Here is a 17577-nt window from a genome sequence, read left to right as displayed (position 1 = left end):
TTCGTCGCCAAACCCACTGGCTCCAGGTCATCTACAAGTCTCTGCTAGGTAAAGTCCTGCCTTATCTCACTGGTCACCATAGCAGCACCCACCCATAGCACGCGCTCCAGCAGGTATACTTCACTGGTCACCCCCAAATCAAAATTCCTCCTTCAGCTGCCGTTCCTTCCAGTTCCCTGCTGCCAATGACTGGAACGAACTGCAAAAATCTCTGAAGCTGGAGACTAATATCTCCCTCACTAGCTTTAAGCACCAGCTGTCAGAGCAGCTAACAGATCACTGCACCTGTACATAGCCCACCTGTAATTAGCCCATCCAACTACGTCATCCCCATACTGTTATCTATTTTATTTATTTTGCTCCTTTGCACCCCAGTACCTCTACTTGTACACTCATCTTCTGCACATCTACCATTCCAGTGTTTAATTGCTATATTGTAATTATTTCGCCACTCTAGCCTATTTATTGCCTTACTGCCGTTATCCTACCTCATTTGCACACACTATATATATAGACTTTTTCTATTGTATTATTGACTGTATGTTTGTTTATTCCATGTGTAACTCTGTGTTGTTGTTTGTGTTGCACTGCTTTGCTTTCTCTTGGCCAGGTCGCAGTTGTAAATGAGAACTTGTTCTCAACTAGCCTACCTTGTTAAATAAAGTTGAAATAAATAAAATAAAAATAGAAGTGTACCTAAATGTGTACTGTACCTAAATGTGTACCTAAATGTGTACCTAAATGTGTACTGTACCTAATTGTGTACCTAAATGTGTACCTAAATGTGTACTGTACCTAAATGTGTACTGTACCTAAATGTGTACCTAACTGTGTATTGTACGTACATGTGGACCTAATGTGTGCTGTACCTAAATGTGTACCTAAATGTGTACCTAACTGTGTATTGTACCTACATGTGGACCTAATGTGTGCTGTACCTACTGTAAATGTGTATTGTACCTAAATGTGCACCTAAATGTGTACTGTACCTAAATGTGTACCTAAATGTGTACTGTACCTAAATGTGTACCTAAATGTGTACTGTACATAAATGTGTACCTAAATGTGTAGCTAAATACATGCATTTTATATTTTTCCTACCGATCTACACAACCTTCTCTTTTTCAAAATGAAAGAAAAATTATAGAAAATGTTCCTAATACAAAATAAAATACAACAATTAATTTGGAATTAATTTGGAAAATATTCTATAATTTTTGTATTACTTTGAACATGTGGAGTAGGTTGTGTACTTCAGTAGGACAAACATCTAATATAATTATATTTTTGGATTACATTATTAGGCTTTGCAAGGGATGTGTAGACTTTCACTAGGCACTGTAGCTACACATTGATACATAGTACTTACAACTTTTATACTTGTTTGCGATATGTGTAATTACACCTTGACTGGTTTCATAGATATACGATTTTGTAAACAAATGCAAATTAATTGTTGCTAATGTTCCTCTCACTCTATAATCATTGTTTTAGATGAGTCTGTTATTTTGATTTTGAAAGTTTCTTTGAAAATCCTTAAAATTGTGCATCGCAAAATAGCATGTAAAGATCTGAGATATCACTGGATATTATTTTACATCCAGCATTCATCTATTGTACACATTCATGTCTACAGTACACATAAACTTTGAAATGTTAAAGATGTAGGGAGTGAAATAGTGAAAGGCTTAAACATGGAGTGCTCTGAGTGTAATAATCACAAAAGAAGACAATTTAGCAGTTATAGAATTTGAAAACAATTTAATCAACAATTTTCATACATTTGAGGAATTTACATAGACATGTTGTCCATGATACGCCTCATGCTCATGAACCTCATTCCACTCATACCCATATCCCTGAAGCTCCTGTACTCTCCAGGCCTCATGTACATCTGCCTGCCTCTGAAGTGGGGCTGCTCATACATCAGCCAGTGGCCGTCCATCACGTTGCAGGACTGGCAGTCGGACATACGGTAACGCTCCTGGATGGAGTCACAGTCGTCCATCATCTCGTGCATCTGACCTCCGAAGTTCTCCCTCTCATAGATCCTCATCTTGTAATTTCCACGGTGCTGTTAGGAGGAAAAAAACAGGTTTCATTGATCAGATAAATTATGTTAAACTTGTGTAATAGGAGAGTTTTATTTTCAATAACATGATTATTCTATTTTACGATGACATATTTTCAACCAACCATGGGGATCATGCGGCTGGACCTGATGCAGTCATTCATTCCCATCATACTCTGGTAGTCAGAGTACTCTCCCCTCTTCATGAAGTACTGGTTTCCCATGTAGTTGGGGCGATCGTACACCATGAAGTTGCCGCTCTCAACCCTGCAGGAGTGGCACCTGCTCAGGTAGGAGGACATGTCGGGGCAGTCCTGGCTGGTCTCATAGGAGCGACCCTGGAAGTTCCTGTCCTCGTAGAAGATGATCTGAAAACACAATAATAAAATACATGGAAATATTATTATCAAATAAATATTTTGAAAGATATTGTAATTATGATTTCCTTAACCAGCCATTAGTCAAGCATTAAACGTACAATTTAAAATGATAGGATGAAACACTCTGCCTACCTTGCCCATCATGGTTGCGGTTGTTTCTTTGAGCTGTGCTGCTGCTTCACTGGTGTCCTGCCTGTTTTAACACTTACTTTTATACCTGACCTAACCCAAAGAATCTGTGTGTCCCATTGTGTAAACCCCTGACCCAGCAACACAGTATAGAGGCCTGTAGAGTGCTGAAGTGCTTTCCCTACATTTCCATGTGACTGGGTCCCTAGAAGACTTTAGAATGGGTTTTTCCATTTAGAAGTCAATACAACTGAGCTTTTCAAAGCGGTATACAATGGTCTGTTTCACACATTTCAAAACACACCAGGTATTTAATGCTATAGATAAAACACACCAGGTATTTAATGCTATAGATAAAACACACCAGGTATTTAATGCTATAGATAAAACACACCAGGTATTTAATGCTATAGATAAAACACACCAGGTATTTAATGCTATAGATAAAACACACCAGGTATTTAATGCTATAGATAAAACACACCAGGTATTTAATGCTATAGATAAAACACACCAGGTATTTAATGCTATAGATAAAACACACCAGGTATTTAATGCTATAGATAAAACACACCAGGTATTTAATGCTATAGATAAAACACACCAGGTATTTAATGCTATAGATAAAACACACCAGGTATTTAATGCTATAGATAAAACACACCAGGTATTTAATGCTATAGATAAAACACACCAGGTATTTAATGCTATAGATAAAACACACCAGGTATTTAATGCTATAGATAAAACACACCAGGTATTTAATGCTATAGATAAAACACACCAGGTATTTAATGCTATAGATAAAACACACCAGGTATTTAATGCTATAGATAAAACACACCAGGTATTTAATGCTATAGATAAAACACACCAGGTATTTAATGCTATAGATAAAACACACCAGGTATTTAATGCTATAGATAAAAATAAAAATAATATAAATCTATACCAACAGCTTTCATTTTGGTTTCACATGCCAGTTAACTACTGTGTATAGATGCAAACAAATGAGTTAAGAAAATAGATAACAATCACATAGTTTGATGGATATGATATTAATAGATACATATTACAGTGTCGTTAAATAGTCACTCTTAAAGAAAATGAAATTGCCAGAACATTTATAATTGATTATAAATGTATTATTTATATATTTCCCTCATTCAACCATAAAAGTTGACATATAATCTTCCCTATAGTTCACTGCCTCATTTTCTCTGTATTCAAGGTGTAATTCCCCATATGTATCACTGCAGTGTTCATATCAATTATAACATGGTATTTGCTATTCAGCAGACACTTCTGTCCAAAGTGACTTTCATCAGTGAAAGAATGCATTTTCACATGGGTGACCCCAGGAGCAGTTGAACCCACGACCCTGACGTTGCTATGGACATGCTCCTACCAAATGAGTCATACAGGACCACTATACATAATTTCCTGGGGCAGAATGATAACTTGAATTCTGCTTGCATACCTCAATCTATAACTCAAAACTCCAATTCAGTGTATGACTTTTGTGAAAGTCGAAGCTAAGGCGTTAAATTAGGATTAAGCCCTCGTAGAACACTGTAACATATTCTGTAGTCTTGGAAACCTTGCTTTAGGATGTTTTATTCTGGCCTTTGGTTTTTGTTATTGCCTAATCATTATACTATATTTGCTTCAACCTCTAAAAGTTTAAGCCGTTGGGAGGGATGAATGGGATGAAGAGTAACATGATTTAAAAAATCCCCATCAAAATCCATCAGTTTTAATCCTCAGCATTTTCCTATGTCGGCCTTCTGCATCTATGGTGGAAGGTGGTCGAGCTACAGCGATGTTAGTCAGACCATGAGACTTCCCTAAAATCGGTCTTCGAACGAAAACGTCTTTTGTTGGGGATTTTTTAAATTATGTTACTCTCGGGTGCGTCAATAGACTCTTAAGGAGGCCCAATGCAGCCATTTCTATCTCAATGTCAAATCATTTCTGGGTAACAATTAAGTACCTTACTGTGATTGTTTTCAATTAAAATGGTCAAAATGAAACAAAAATTAATTCTTAGCAAAGAGCAATTTCTGTATGTATATATAATATGTCCCCCCCCCCCCCCCCCCCCCCCCCCACACTTCTTAAATCAAAGATGCGCCCCTGTGTACATGTGATATTTCAGTTTATTCTTTTTTTTAATAATTTTGCAAAATAATATATAAAAAAACAGTTTTTGCTTTGTCATTATGGGGTATTGTGATGTCATTATGGGGTATTGTGTGCAGATTGATGAGGGGAAAAAACGATTTATTCAATTTTAGAATAAGGCTCTAACGTAACAAAATGTGGAAGAAGTCAAGGTTTCTGAATTACTTTCCAAATGCACTGTAAGTGGTGAAGATTTATGCACTTGGTGGTGTTGGAAAATTGTATGTATTGTCTGATTTGAGGATTAATAATGGTATATTTTGTTGAAGTTGAAGCTACTGTACATAACCGCTCCGTTGTTGGCAACTTAACATTTTTCTTTGCATCAGCTACTTGAACAACTTTTCTTAACATAAAGGCAGCAGGGTAACTTTGAAATATAGATACGTAATACACTGCTTTGTTGAAATGCTATCAAAAGTGATGTCAAATCAGGAAATCAAGTTGAGATTGGAAAAAAATGAATAATAGACAACATAACATTTTATTTAAGTCTGGTAACTAATCTTTTAAAGTTGAAACAGTTAATATTTTTATGGTAAGATTGTTTGACATCTTATCAGCCAGTAACAACTAATAACAGAGATTTTCACTTTGTGAATTTCCACTTCCACGTACCCCCTCCCAATTTCACCACTGCTGGTGTAACCGCGGAGAGTTTAACACAAAACATGCAAAAGTTTTTTTTAACAGGCAACTGTTAAAATCTTCAGGACATATTACATGTCTAATTATTTGCCTTCATTAAAGGTCCAATGCAGCTATTTTTATCCCAATATCAAATCATTTCTAGGTAACAATTAAGTAACTTCATGTGATTGTTTTCAATTAAAATGGTCAAAAAGAAACAAACATAGCTTCTTAGCAAGAGCTATAAATGCAATTTGTGTGACTTATAGATCTTTAATTTTGATTGAAAGCAAGTCTAAGAAGCGGTAGATCTGTTCTATATGTGCTGTTTCTATGCTTCCTATTAAGTTTCATTTTTGCGTACACCAGCATTCAAACAGCTGAAAATCATTAGAAAATATATTTCACAGTGGTTTAGATTGAATAATGATTTTCAACACTGTCAAAAAAACTAAAATTAGGCAAACTATTAGAATTTTTGCAACCAGGAAATTTCATGCGATTTCTGCATATTGCACCTTTAAGGTAGTCCTTGTGCCTTCCTATAGTACTCGACAATCCATTTATTCATGTCACGTAGAGTCGGCCAGAAGGCTATACTGGAAAACCTAACCTCTATCAAAATAAAAAGATGGCTGAGACGCAAAAGTTCTGCGCAAGGGTGTTTATTCACAAAGTGATTCCAGAACAAAAACAACAGTACTGCCATCAAACATATACCTTATGGGCCAGCTTAAAAACAATGCTACCCCAAAACAATGCTACCCAGAGGCTCCTTTTGTAGGGCTAGCCCCTCCCTTCAGAACAATTAACACTAATTAATTAATTAAGCAATTACCTATACAAAACCTACATTTTCCATTTAACTAAACAATCATACTAAAGTATATACATTGCAACATGTTTATGAAACAATATCACAACATAACATTTACAAAATGACATCACTACTGACAGTGTCTTTCAATATACACATTTAGATTAATGAGCCATTTGGGACAGGCACTACAAAGTCAGCCCAATTCTCTTTCCTCGGGTCCTTATCCAGCATACCCGGAAGCCACAGAGATAGCGATTGAGAGGAACAGAACAAACAAACGAACAATAGATAAGTATAATAAATATTGCTTATCTTAAAAATGAACACTGACAAGTGTGAAATGTATGTACTAAGACAGAAGGTAATTTGTGTGTCGACCCACATTGTTAACTTATCTTATAACGGAGCAGGGAGGAGTGATGAATGTGTGCGTGCGTTAATGAACCAAATGCTGCCCGTGGCCAGTGACGGACTTCCACGTCACAATTCACAAACTATTTTGATAAAAGTATTGTAAGCAACTATTTTATGGTGATGAAACTAGCTAGCTTGTAAAATTTATTTAGTTTTTTAATTATACACCAATTGTTATAGATGTAATTATGTTGAAGTAAATCAAATTCAACTACATTTTTTCTGTAAATGTAGGTTAAGTAACCATGTCTCAGAAACTCGAATAAGTATTTTTAAGAAAAATGTTGCTCCTTTTTCACTCTTTATATTATTTTCTTATTCTTTGTACGTATTTTATTTTTTGCTTTTTTGTATAACAATATATTTTGTATTAGTATGTAGTAGATAGCTATGATTTATTTTTATTTTTTATGTGGTATTTAAATGAAAGAAAATACACCATGTCACTGATAACAAATCACTCAAACTCAGATTTTGGTTTTATTTTTAATTTTTTTAACCTTTCGTGAATCGTCCCACAGAGACCAAACAGAAATACATTTTTTCATTAAACATTGGAGCATTTACATAGACATGTTGTCCATGATACGCCTCATGCTCATGAACCTCATGCCACTCGTGCCGCCCATGCCTCCCATTCCCATGCCCATATCCTTGAAGCTCCTGTACTCTCCAGGCCTCATGTACATCTGCCTGCCTCTGAAGTGGGGCTGCTCGTACATCAGCCAGTGGCCGTCCATCACGTTGCAGGACTGGCAGTCTGACATACGGTAACGCTCCTGGATGGAGTCACAGTCGTCCATCATCTCGTGCATCTGACCTCCGAAGTTCTCCCTCTCGTAGATCCTCATCCTGAAGTTTCCACGGTGCTGTTAGGAGGAAAGATCATAGTTACTTTATTGATCAGTGAAATTATTAACAAAATCATTTTGTATGAGAATACCACCATCAAAACATACTTTATATTCAAGAATAGATTTACCAACGTTCAACCTACCATGGGGATCATGCGACAGGACCTGATGCATTCCCTCATTCCCATCATACTCTGGTAGTCAGAGTACTCTCCCCTCCTCATGAAGTACTGGTTTCCCATGAAGTTGGGGCGATCGTACACCATGAAGTTGCCGCTCTCAACCCTGCAGGAGTGGCACCTGCTCAGGTGGGAGGTCAACTCAGGGCAGTCGGAGCTGGTCTCATAGGAACGACCCTGGAAGTTCTTGTCCTCGTAGAAGATGATCTGGGGATGACATAGGGTCTGTGAGTAATACTGTCATGAAGAGAGAACCTACAATAGATAATGAACTAAATCAACATTGAACTTGAACTACATTTACCCCGAAACTATGTCTGACATTATGAAATTGTTGTAGATGTCAAACAGTCTATCACATATAGACAGAAGAAACAGAGGGAAAATGATGCTCCGGTTCATACCTTGCCCATCATGATGACGTTTGTTCTTCAGGACTGCACTGTGACTGCACTGAATTCCTGTCTGTGTTAGCCCTAACTTTTATACCTGTCCAACACCCAAATAATCTGTGGCCTCTCATTGTGTAAAGTCCTGACTCAACAACACAGCACAGGGCCTACTGCTCAGTGTGGACTCAAAGGGTTATTATCTGTCTCTGTATGCGTTTCTGTCGCAGGTGCATCTGTGTCCATATTGTGTTCAACATATAAAGAGTAAAACAGAAGATTCTAAACATTCATGACAACATATTATACATATAGTGTATATTATTGACTCTACGTATGTAAAAACATATGGTTGTTACATCAGGTATTATAGCAATATGGCGATTGAACTTGACATTCGTGTCTGTCTTTATTCATTATTGTTGAATACATTCAGAAACATATTCCTCAGAAATATGTTATTAAATACTTAACACTGTCATTATTCTGGCCTAACCCTAGCCCAATCCCAAGTATGGCCACTATGTTCATTCCAAAACAAGAAGACAGATGGGTGTTGAACAATGGCCTGTGAGATACATTGAACATTGTTGTTGTTTCAAATTAAAAGAAGGGGGATAAAGATGAGCGGGGGTTACACCGGAACTAGTACACTATAAGTGGGGTGTATGGGGACATCATTAAGTGTGACACAAGATGCACCACGTATGAAATGCTAATGGGGAAGTAAACATTGGACATTTACACCAGCAGTAACGTTGTCAGACTCCCTTATTTGCGATCGCATGACAACAGCAACATGTCCATTCCATACACAGTCTAACTCTCTTGGATTACATACTAATGTTTATCTCCAATAAAGTCAAATCTTTTATTTTCACTCTCAAATGTCATCATGTGAACATTTGGGAAGCGGGACAACTGTTCGTATTCTAGCTCCAGTTTAAGGTCAGGGTTAGGTTAAGTTTTTGGTCAGGCATGCTAGTGACTGGATAAGGTTAGGGTTAGTTTCAAAGTTAGTTAACAAAAATATGACACTCACCGAGTCAAACAAAAACATGTCTGGTGTTTCAGTAACCTGTTGTCCAACTTCCCATATACTGTATCCACATGTTGATTTCTCTGTTGTAATACTTCAACATATACTGAGGAAACAAAACATTAGGAACAGCTTCCTAACATTGAGTTGCACTCCCTTTTTCCCTCAGAACAGCCTCAATTCGTTGTTACATGGACTCTACAAGGGGTCGAAAGTGTTCCACAGGGATGCTGGCCCATGTTCAATCCGATGCTTCCCACAGTTGTGTCAAGTTGGCTGGATGTCCTTTGGGTGGTAAAGCATTCTTGATACACATGGGAAAGTGTTGAGCATGAAAATCCCAGCAGCATTGCAGTTCTTGACTGCAATCCATGTTTCAATTGTCTCAAGGCTTAAAAACCTGGTTATGGGATTTACCGCCCAAAACCAGTCCTTTTCCCGGGATAAATAACTGCTTTGAAACCGGTAAATAATAACAAATAATTTATATGAACAGCGTGAAATGGAACAGTTAAATGACATGTCTAAATCTAACGCCTCTGCATGAATCATCAACGCTCAGGGTGGGAACAGACAGGCCATCTCAGTATGGAGTGCAGTTCACTATGCATGTGTAGACCTATCATCTCATCTTGGTAACTTGTTGTTGTTGTGACATGTAGGCCTACATTTGCTGCAGCATAGCCTATGCTATAGTAATATAAAGACCTTATACTTGTCTAATTTACCCATCTCCATCTGGCATTCGGGGGTCACCTTGTTTTTGAATTATAAAGATGTTTAATTGCAGCTGCAGAGTTTTAGAACAGCCTATAACTGGAATATCTTTCATTGCTTTAAATCAGTGCACGGCTGAGCTCTCTTTCACGGAAAAGCTAGACTAGAATAGCTTGCTAGACATCATTTTTGTCTTGCATTTCTGATATCAATAAAGAATTTGAACAGGGACGCAACCTATTTGTTTGCTGAATGTTAAATACAGCAGCCATTAGAACTCAGGGGTTGTTTGAAAGAAGAGTAAACGCACGATGGCGGTAGGATATAGCTGTTATTTATTCAGACCCGTAACCATTCAATCTTCATGAAGAGAAGTGAAAGCCTTCTGCATCTAATTCTAGTCCTGTATTATTCAAGGATGTCATTTGAATGATGAAGATAAGGACAATAAAACGTATTTCAATTAACTGTTGAAAGTGAGAAAGGAATGAAGCAACAACAGAGAGAGAAAGAGGAGGTAGGCTAATAACATTCGGGGAAATATTATGAAAGGTACAGTTGAAGTCAGAAGTTTACATACACTTAGGTTGAAGTCATCAAAACTCGTTTTTCAACCACTCACACATTTCTGGTTAACAAACTATAGTTTTGGCAAGTCGGTTAGGACATCTACTTTGTGCATGACACAAGTCATTTTCCAACAATTGTTCACAGACAGATTATTTCACTTATAATTCACTGTATCACGACTCCAGTAGGTCAGAAGTTTACATACACTAAGTTGACTGTGCCTTTAAACAACTTGGAAAATTCCAGAAAATGATGCCATGGCTTTAGAAGCTTCTGATAGGCTAATTGACATAATTTGAGTCAATTGGAGGTGTACCTGTGGATGTATTTCAAGGACTACCTTCAAACTCAGTGCCTCTTTGCTTGACATCATGGGAAAATCTAAAGAAATCAGCCAAGACCTCAGAAAATAAATTGTAGATTTCCACAAGTCTGGTTCATCCTTAGGAGTAATTTCCAAACGCCTGAAGGTACCACGTTCATCTGTACAAACAATAGTACGCAAGTATAAACACCATGGGACCACGCAGCCGTCATACCGCTCAGGAAGGAGACGGGTTCTGTCTCCTTGAGATGAACGTACTTTGGTGCGAAAAGTGTGAATTAATCCCAGAACAACAGCAAAGGACCTTGTGAAGATGCTGGAAACAGGTACAAAAGTACAAAAAAGACTACGGTTTGCAACTGCACGTGGGGACAAAGATTGTACTTTTTGGAGAAATGTCCTCTAGTTTGATGAAACAAAAATAGAACTGTTTGGCCATAATGACCATTGTTATATTTGGAGGTAAAAGGGGGAGGCTTGCAAGCCGAAAAACACCATCCCATCCGTGAAGCCCGGGAGTGGCAGCATCATGTTGTGGGGGTGCTTTGCTGCAGGAAGGACTGGTGCACTTCACAAAATAGATGGCATAATAAGTGAGGAGAATTTGGTGGATATATTGAAGCAACATCTCAAGACATCAGTTAAAGCTTGGCTGAAAATGGGTCTTCCAAATGGACAATGACCCCAAGCATACTTCCAAAGTTGTGGCAAAATGGCTTATGGACAACAAAGTCAAGGTATTGGAGTGGCAATCACAAAGCCCTGACTTCAATCCCATAGAAATGTTGTGGCAAGAACTGAAAAAGTGTGTGTGAGCAAGGAGGCCTACAAACCTGACTCAGTTACACCAGTTCTGTCAGGATGAATGGGCCAAAATTCACCCCACTTATTGTGGGAAGCTTGTGGAAGGCTACCTGAAACGTTTGACCCAGGTTAAACAATTTAAAGGCAATGCTACCAAATACTAATTGAATGTATGTAAACTTCTGACCCACTGGGAATGTGATGAAAGAAATACAAGCTGAAATAAATCATTCTCTCCTGTTATTCTGACATTTCACATTCTTAAAATAAAGTGGTGATCTTAACTGACCTGAGACGGAATTTTTCCTAGGATTAAATGTCAGGAATTGTAAAAAACCAAGTTTAAATGTAGTTGGCTAAGGTGTATGTAAACTTCCGACTTCAACTGTATTATATGCGTCAGCCTGCTAATTTGACAAATAAGCCCTATTATGCAAATTCGCTAGCCAATACTTGTACCTTCATAGGTAATATGTGCTGCACCAGTATTGCATTTTCTTTTATCATCGTTTGAATGTGTATAATTCCAGTCCATAAAATACAGTATAATACAGTACAGTAATACAGTTGATACTCAAAGTTTAGCCTACGGAAGCGTGTTTAATTTATTTACCCAAGAGAACATATATAGCTTGCTACATCTATTGGCTTTTATGTTTTTCTGTCGTGCGTAATGTGCCTATATCACATATGTATTGGATAACGGCACAATCATTTGGGCTTCTTTGAGCTTGGGCTCATTACATGTTGTTAGTAGGGCTCATAATAATGTATTTAATATATGGCACATCAGGTTTAGATACCATCAGATCTGAATGTTCATGCTGATTAAATCTCTAATCAAATCTAGACATATGATTTATAATGCTTTCTAAAGCTTTAGAATTACATTTCTGGTTTTGGCGGGAAATACCGGGTTACCTGGGAGAAAAAGGGATTTATTCTCGGGATGGAACCCTAACCAGAACATCTCTCAAACCTAGAGTACAATCCTTTTAAAAAATAAATATGAATTGTACATCTCAAGTATGCGAGATCTGGTTGAAAGGGAAGTCTTAATGCAGTATCTATTGATTTAAGGCTCCTACAGGAAGTCTACACTATTTGACAAGTACAATACTGAACACGTGTTGTGAAGGGAGTAAAAGAGCAAAAGTCTTACAACAGATAAAAGCATATATTTATTAGGATTAGGTGGAGTTTGATGGGGGTTTAACAGGAGTCTATGATACGTCTGATGGAGCCGATTCTCATGTCCACGGGGCCCAAACCCATATCCCTCAGGCTCCTGTATTCTCCAGGCCTCAGGTAGATCATTCTGCCTCTGAAGTGGGGCTGCTCGTACATCAGCCAGTGGCCGTCCATCACGTTGCAGGACTGGCAGTCTGACATACCGTAGCGCCCCTGGATGGAGTCACAGTCGTCCATCATCTCATGCATCTGACCTCCGAAGTTCTCCTTCTCGTAGATCCTCATCCTGAAGTTTCCTTTGTGCTGTTTTGGGGAATTTGATTGGAATTTCTTATCCATGTGTGGTAAATGAAATAAACAACACACTGAATTGAACCATGACACGTTAGTTCTTCTTACCATGGGGATCATACGACTAGACCTGATGCAGTCGCTCTGGCTCATGCCCATCAGCCGCTGGTTGTCGGGGTACTCCCCTCTTCTGACCAGCATCTGGTGTCCCATGAAGTTGGGGTGCTCGTAGACCATAAAGCAGCCGTTCTCAACCCTGCAGGAGTTGCACCTGCTCAGGTGGGAGGTCAGCTCAGGGCAATCATTGCTGGCCTCATAGGAACTACCCTGGAAGTTCTTGTCCTCGTAGAAGATGATCTAGGAAGTTATGTTTTTTTATAAAGTTATTAAAATACGATCACATACATAAATGTGAACTCGATCTAGGTGTGTTCACTCACATTTCTGTATTTTAGAATTGACATGATTTTTACTTAATAACGCATTGAATTGCTTGTGTCAGCGTCTTTGACCTACCTATGGAAGTCCACAATATATATAGTTATCCTACCTTGCCCATGACGTCTCCTATCACTGACAACACTGGTACTTTGCTCACTGATCCTCCCCTGTCACTTTTATACTCAACTTGATTGCTAAATGATCTATGGTCCATTGTTTTTAATGCCTAACTCAGCAACACAGCATAGCGTGCTGTAAAGTTTGTTAAATCAGTCTGTAAATGGTTATTATTCCAGATTGTGTGCATCTGGGGCAGTGCCAACTGAAACCCGCTGCTATGGGGAACAGGTAAATGGGGGCAGCGAATGTATCGACTGTTCTGTCTTTTTTTTGTTTTTACCTTTATTTATACAGGTTCGTCAATTAAGAACAAATTCTTATTTACAGTGACGACCTGCCCAACACTTCTATAAACATCAATTACACTATATATATCTATATACACATCAATTGCACTGGGGCGGCAGGGTAGCCTAGTGGTTAGAGCATTGGACTAGTAACCGAAAGGTTGCAAGTTCAAATCCCTGAGCTGAAAAAGAACAGGCAGTTAATCCACTGTTCCTAGGCCGTCATTGAAAATAAGAATTTATTTAATAAATAATATGAATTTATATACACATCAATTGCACTATACACATCAATACGCAAATCATATGAAACAAACACATTCTTCAAGGGGGAGTGAAGGGGAAGTATATGGACCCTGGGGATGGTACCAGAAATCATTTAAAGATTAAATAGGTGTTTAAGTGTTATTTTATATATATATTTTTTTTTTCTTCGACCTACTTTGTTGTAATGTTTCATCTAATTCTTATGTTTTTCAATAATTTTGTGTAAAAATAGTCATATCAAACCTCGGGAACGTCATAATAAGTCAGAAAAGCACAAAACAAAATAGAATCAAATGGAAATATTTGTAATTCCTTTGGTGCCAATAATGGCACTAGGGGAGGATGGGATACCAAGCGATCTTCATTAAATCCGTTCACAAAGTCTTCCCAATCCTGCTTATGTTGATGGTATTTGAGGAAATACCATAACTCTGTCTCTTGAACTGAATCATTTTAAAAATATTACATAATGCTTGCATTCAACACATTACTATTGACTCCAAGTGATTTAGCTTAGACTAGGGAATATTGTACTTTAGTCCTAGGCCTGGGGGGGGGGGGAACACACTTAATGTGTTGTCAAAAGTTCTACGAAATGTAATGCCATGTAATATTTGTAATTGTATTTAACTGCCATAATGTTGCTGGACCCCAGGAAGAGTAGTTGCTGCCTTGGCAGGAAGTAATGGACCCCAGGAAGAGTAGTTGCTGCCTTGGCAGGAAGTAATGGACCCCAGGAAGAGTAATTGCTGCCTTGGCAGGAAGTAATGGACCCCAGGAAGAGTAGTTGCTGCCTTGGAAGGAAGTAATGGACCCCAGGAAGAGTAGTTGCTGCCTTGGCAGGAAGTAATGGACCCCAGGAAGAGTAGTTGCTGCCTTGGCAGGAAGTAATGGACCCCAGGAAGAGTAGCTGCTGCCTTGGCAGGAAGTAATGGACCCCAGGAAGAGTAGCTGCTGCCTTGGCAGGAAGTAATGGACCCCAGGAAGAGTAGCTGTGACCTTGGCAGGAAGTAATGGACCCCATGAAGAGTAGCTGCTACCTTGGCAGGAAGTAATGGACCCCAGGAAGAGTAGCTGCTGCCTTGGCAGGAAGTAATGGACCCCAGGAAGAGTAGTTTCTGCCTTGGCAGGAAGTAATGGACCCCAGGAAGAGTAGCTGCTACCTTGGCAGGAAGTAATGGACCCCAGGAAGAGTAGCTGCTACCTTGGCAGGAAGTAATGGACCCCAGGAAGAGTAGTTGCTGCCTTGGCAGGAAGTAATGGACCCCAGGAAGAGTAGCTGCTGCCTTGGCAGGAAGTAATGGACCCCAGGAAGAGTAGCTGCTGCCTTGGCAGGAAGTAATGGACTCCAGGAAGAGTAGCTGTGACCTTGGCAGGAAGTAATGGACCCCAGGAAGAGTAGCTGCTGCCTTGGCAGGAAGTAATGGACCCCAGGAAGAGTAGTTGCTGCCTTGGCAGGAAGTAATGGACCCCAGGAAGAGTAGCTGCTGCCCTGGCCGGAAGTAATGGACCCCAGGAAGAGTAGTTGCTGCCTTGGCAGGAAGTAATGGACCCCAGGAAGAGTAGCTGCTACCTTGGCAGGAAGTAATGGATCCCAGGAAGAGTAGCTGCTGCCCTGGCAGGAAGTAATGGACCCCAGGAAGAGTAGCTGCTACCTTGGCAGGAAGTAATGGACCCCAGGAAGAGTAGCTGCTGCCTTGGCAGGAAGTAATGGACCCCAGGAAGAGTAGTTTCTGCCTTGGCAGGAAGTAATGGACCCCAGGAAGAGTAGTTGCTGCCTTGGCAGGAAGTAATGGACCCCAGGAAGAGTAGCTGCTACCTTGGCAGGAAGTAATGGACCCCAGGAAGAGTAGTTGCTGCCTTGGCAGGAAGTAATGGACCCCAGGAAGAGTAGTTGCTGCCTTGGCAGGAAGTAATGGACCCCAGGAAGAGTAGTTGCTGCCTTGGCAGGAAGTAATGGACTGCAATCCTTTTTAATTTGTTTTTTCTTTTGGTACATTTTAAGTGTGAAGTGTTCAATTTAGTACCAACAATGAAGTTATAATCACAATTGCGTGCACTTTCTGTGGCCAAAAATGGAAAACTTTAGCAACAGGTGTCATGAGATTGCATCCCCAGGTATCACAGAGTTATTTCCTGCAACATAGCAAAAATAGGGGCAGACCAATACTCAGTGTCCCAGTGAAGCGGCTTTTTGCTTTGCTCAGTTGGCACAGTTGGCAGTGTGCCAACCTCCATCTCTACTTCTAGGTGATGTACGAATTGTTTAGAGTTAGGAATCATAGTTAACGTTCCATGATCATCAAAGACATAGGCAAGACATTTACATGTTTAATTTACTACGGTATACTAACTCTTTAAAATATTATGCAAACACTACTAAAACCAATCATATTGAACCTGCTTTAGTTTACAGTAGATTACATGGTGATGACTCAGGAATTGAACACAATGTGGTTACATATGCTGTGGGCATCTAACAAAGTATAAAAGGGCAAGGGTGGCACAAGCATTTACAGTCAAGTTTAAACAACCAACAGCCACCATGACCATGGGCAGGGTAGGTGGCATTTAAATAAATGTTCATATCATTCTAACTAAATGACTGCTTTTGATGTGTGTCTGCACCTTAATTCTGCGTAGGTGTTGTATAGCATTCTAAAAACTTTTCTACAGATCACCTTCTACGAGGACAAGAACTTCCAGGGTCGTTCCTATGAGACCAGCCAGGACTGCCCCGACATGTCCTCCTACCTGAGCAGGTGCAACTCCTGCAGGGTTGAGAGCGGCTGCTTTATGGTCTACGAGCGCCCCAACTTCATGGGACACCAGATGCTGGTCAGAAGAGGGGAGTACCCCGACAACCAGCGCCTGATGGGCATGAGCCAGAGCGACTGCATCAGGTCCAGCCGTATGATCCCCATGGTACGGAAGAAATAGCATTTCTTCCTAGAAATTACAAAGTAGGCTTCTAAAACTGTCATACTTTGGAATTAATAAAACATTTACAAAATTCTCCACCAACAGCACAGAGGATCCTATAAAATGAAGATCTACGAGAAGGAGAACTTTGGAGGTCAGAGCATGGAGCTGATGGATGACTGTGACTCCATCCAGGATCGTTACCGCATGTCTGACTGCCAGTCTGCCCAGGTTATGGATGGCCACTGGCTGATGTTTGAGCAGCCCCACTTCAGAGGCAGGATGATGTACATGAGGCCTGGAGAGTACAGGAGCTTCAAGGATATGGGCATGGGGGCCAAGGGCATGAGGTTCATGAGCATGAGGCGTATCACCGACATATGCTAAATCATCTGATTGTCAATTGTTCAAATAAATGCAAAAACACTATGTACAGTATTTGTCTTACTTGATCATCACATACCTCTTCATTCTGAAATAACTTACATTGTATAATATATGATATGACATGGTATACAACATTTATTCTATCTGTGAAAATGAGAAAATACCG

At 39.4% G+C, this 17577-nt stretch overlaps 4 protein-coding genes across 4 annotated transcripts; 1 reads left to right on the top strand and 3 right to left on the bottom strand.

The window, feature by feature from the left end:
* Positions 1–1744: 1744 nt before the first annotated feature.
* On the bottom strand, positions 1745–2698 carry LOC109886820 (gamma-crystallin M3-like). The gene is made up of 3 exons (XM_020478391.2): positions 2584–2698; positions 2197–2439; positions 1745–2074 (listed from the first exon to the last, which is right to left on the bottom strand). The coding sequence occupies exons 1-3, from the start codon at positions 2593–2595 to the stop codon at positions 1793–1795; spliced, it is 537 nt and encodes a 178-aa protein (XP_020333980.2). The 5' UTR covers positions 2596–2698; the 3' UTR covers positions 1745–1792.
* A 4382-nt stretch (positions 2699–7080) lies between these two features.
* LOC109871113 (gamma-crystallin M3-like) lies at positions 7081–8154 on the bottom strand. Its single transcript, XM_031805532.1, has 3 exons — positions 8066–8154; positions 7626–7868; positions 7081–7497 (listed from the first exon to the last, which is right to left on the bottom strand). Exons 1-3 carry the CDS (start codon positions 8075–8077, stop codon positions 7192–7194), a joined length of 561 nt encoding a protein of 186 aa, XP_031661392.1. The 5' UTR covers positions 8078–8154; the 3' UTR covers positions 7081–7191.
* Positions 8155–12667: 4513 nt separating this feature from the next.
* Positions 12668–13663, bottom strand: LOC109870634 (gamma-crystallin M3-like). The gene is made up of 3 exons (XM_020461201.2): positions 13538–13663; positions 13096–13344; positions 12668–12999 (listed from the first exon to the last, which is right to left on the bottom strand). The coding sequence occupies exons 1-3, from the start codon at positions 13640–13642 to the stop codon at positions 12718–12720; spliced, it is 636 nt and encodes a 211-aa protein (XP_020316790.1). The 5' UTR covers positions 13643–13663; the 3' UTR covers positions 12668–12717.
* Positions 13664–16529: 2866 nt separating this feature from the next.
* On the top strand, positions 16530–17457 carry LOC109870637 (gamma-crystallin M3-like). Its single transcript, XM_020461203.2, has 3 exons — positions 16530–16662; positions 16779–17027; positions 17130–17457. Exons 1-3 carry the CDS (start codon positions 16648–16650, stop codon positions 17409–17411), a joined length of 546 nt encoding a protein of 181 aa, XP_020316792.1. The 5' UTR covers positions 16530–16647; the 3' UTR covers positions 17412–17457.
* Positions 17458–17577: the final 120 nt, after the last annotated feature.

This window comes from Oncorhynchus kisutch, linkage group LG26, assembly GCF_002021735.2.
Source record: "Oncorhynchus kisutch isolate 150728-3 linkage group LG26, Okis_V2, whole genome shotgun sequence".
NCBI classification, from domain to species: Eukaryota; Metazoa; Chordata; class Actinopteri; order Salmoniformes; family Salmonidae; genus Oncorhynchus; species Oncorhynchus kisutch.
The sequence above is the reverse complement of the archived record's forward strand: the minus strand, read 5'-3'. Positions and strand labels throughout refer to the sequence as shown.

Bases quoted from the DNA above. Each gene is read 5' to 3' on its own strand.
- LOC109870634 (XM_020461201.2), bottom strand. From the start codon at position 13,642: ATGGACCATAGATCATTTAGCAATCAAGTTGAGTATAAAAGTGACAGG. The intron at 13,345-13,537 runs GTAGGATAACTA...ATAACTTCCTAG, and splicing joins TAGGAGACGTCATGGGCAAG to ATCATCTTCTACGAGGACAA. The intron at 13,000-13,095 runs GTAAGAAGAACT...TCCCCAAAACAG, and splicing joins CTAGTCGTATGATCCCCATG to CACAAAGGAAACTTCAGGAT.
- LOC109870637 (XM_020461203.2), top strand. The intron at 17,028-17,129 runs GTACGGAAGAAA...CTCCACCAACAG, and splicing joins CCAGCCGTATGATCCCCATG to CACAGAGGATCCTATAAAAT.
- LOC109886820 (XM_020478391.2), bottom strand. The intron at 2,075-2,196 runs GTTGGTTGAAAA...TCCTCCTAACAG, and splicing joins CCAGCCGCATGATCCCCATG to CACCGTGGAAATTACAAGAT.
- LOC109871113 (XM_031805532.1), bottom strand. The intron at 7,498-7,625 runs GTAGGTTGAACG...TCCTCCTAACAG, and splicing joins CCTGTCGCATGATCCCCATG to CACCGTGGAAACTTCAGGAT.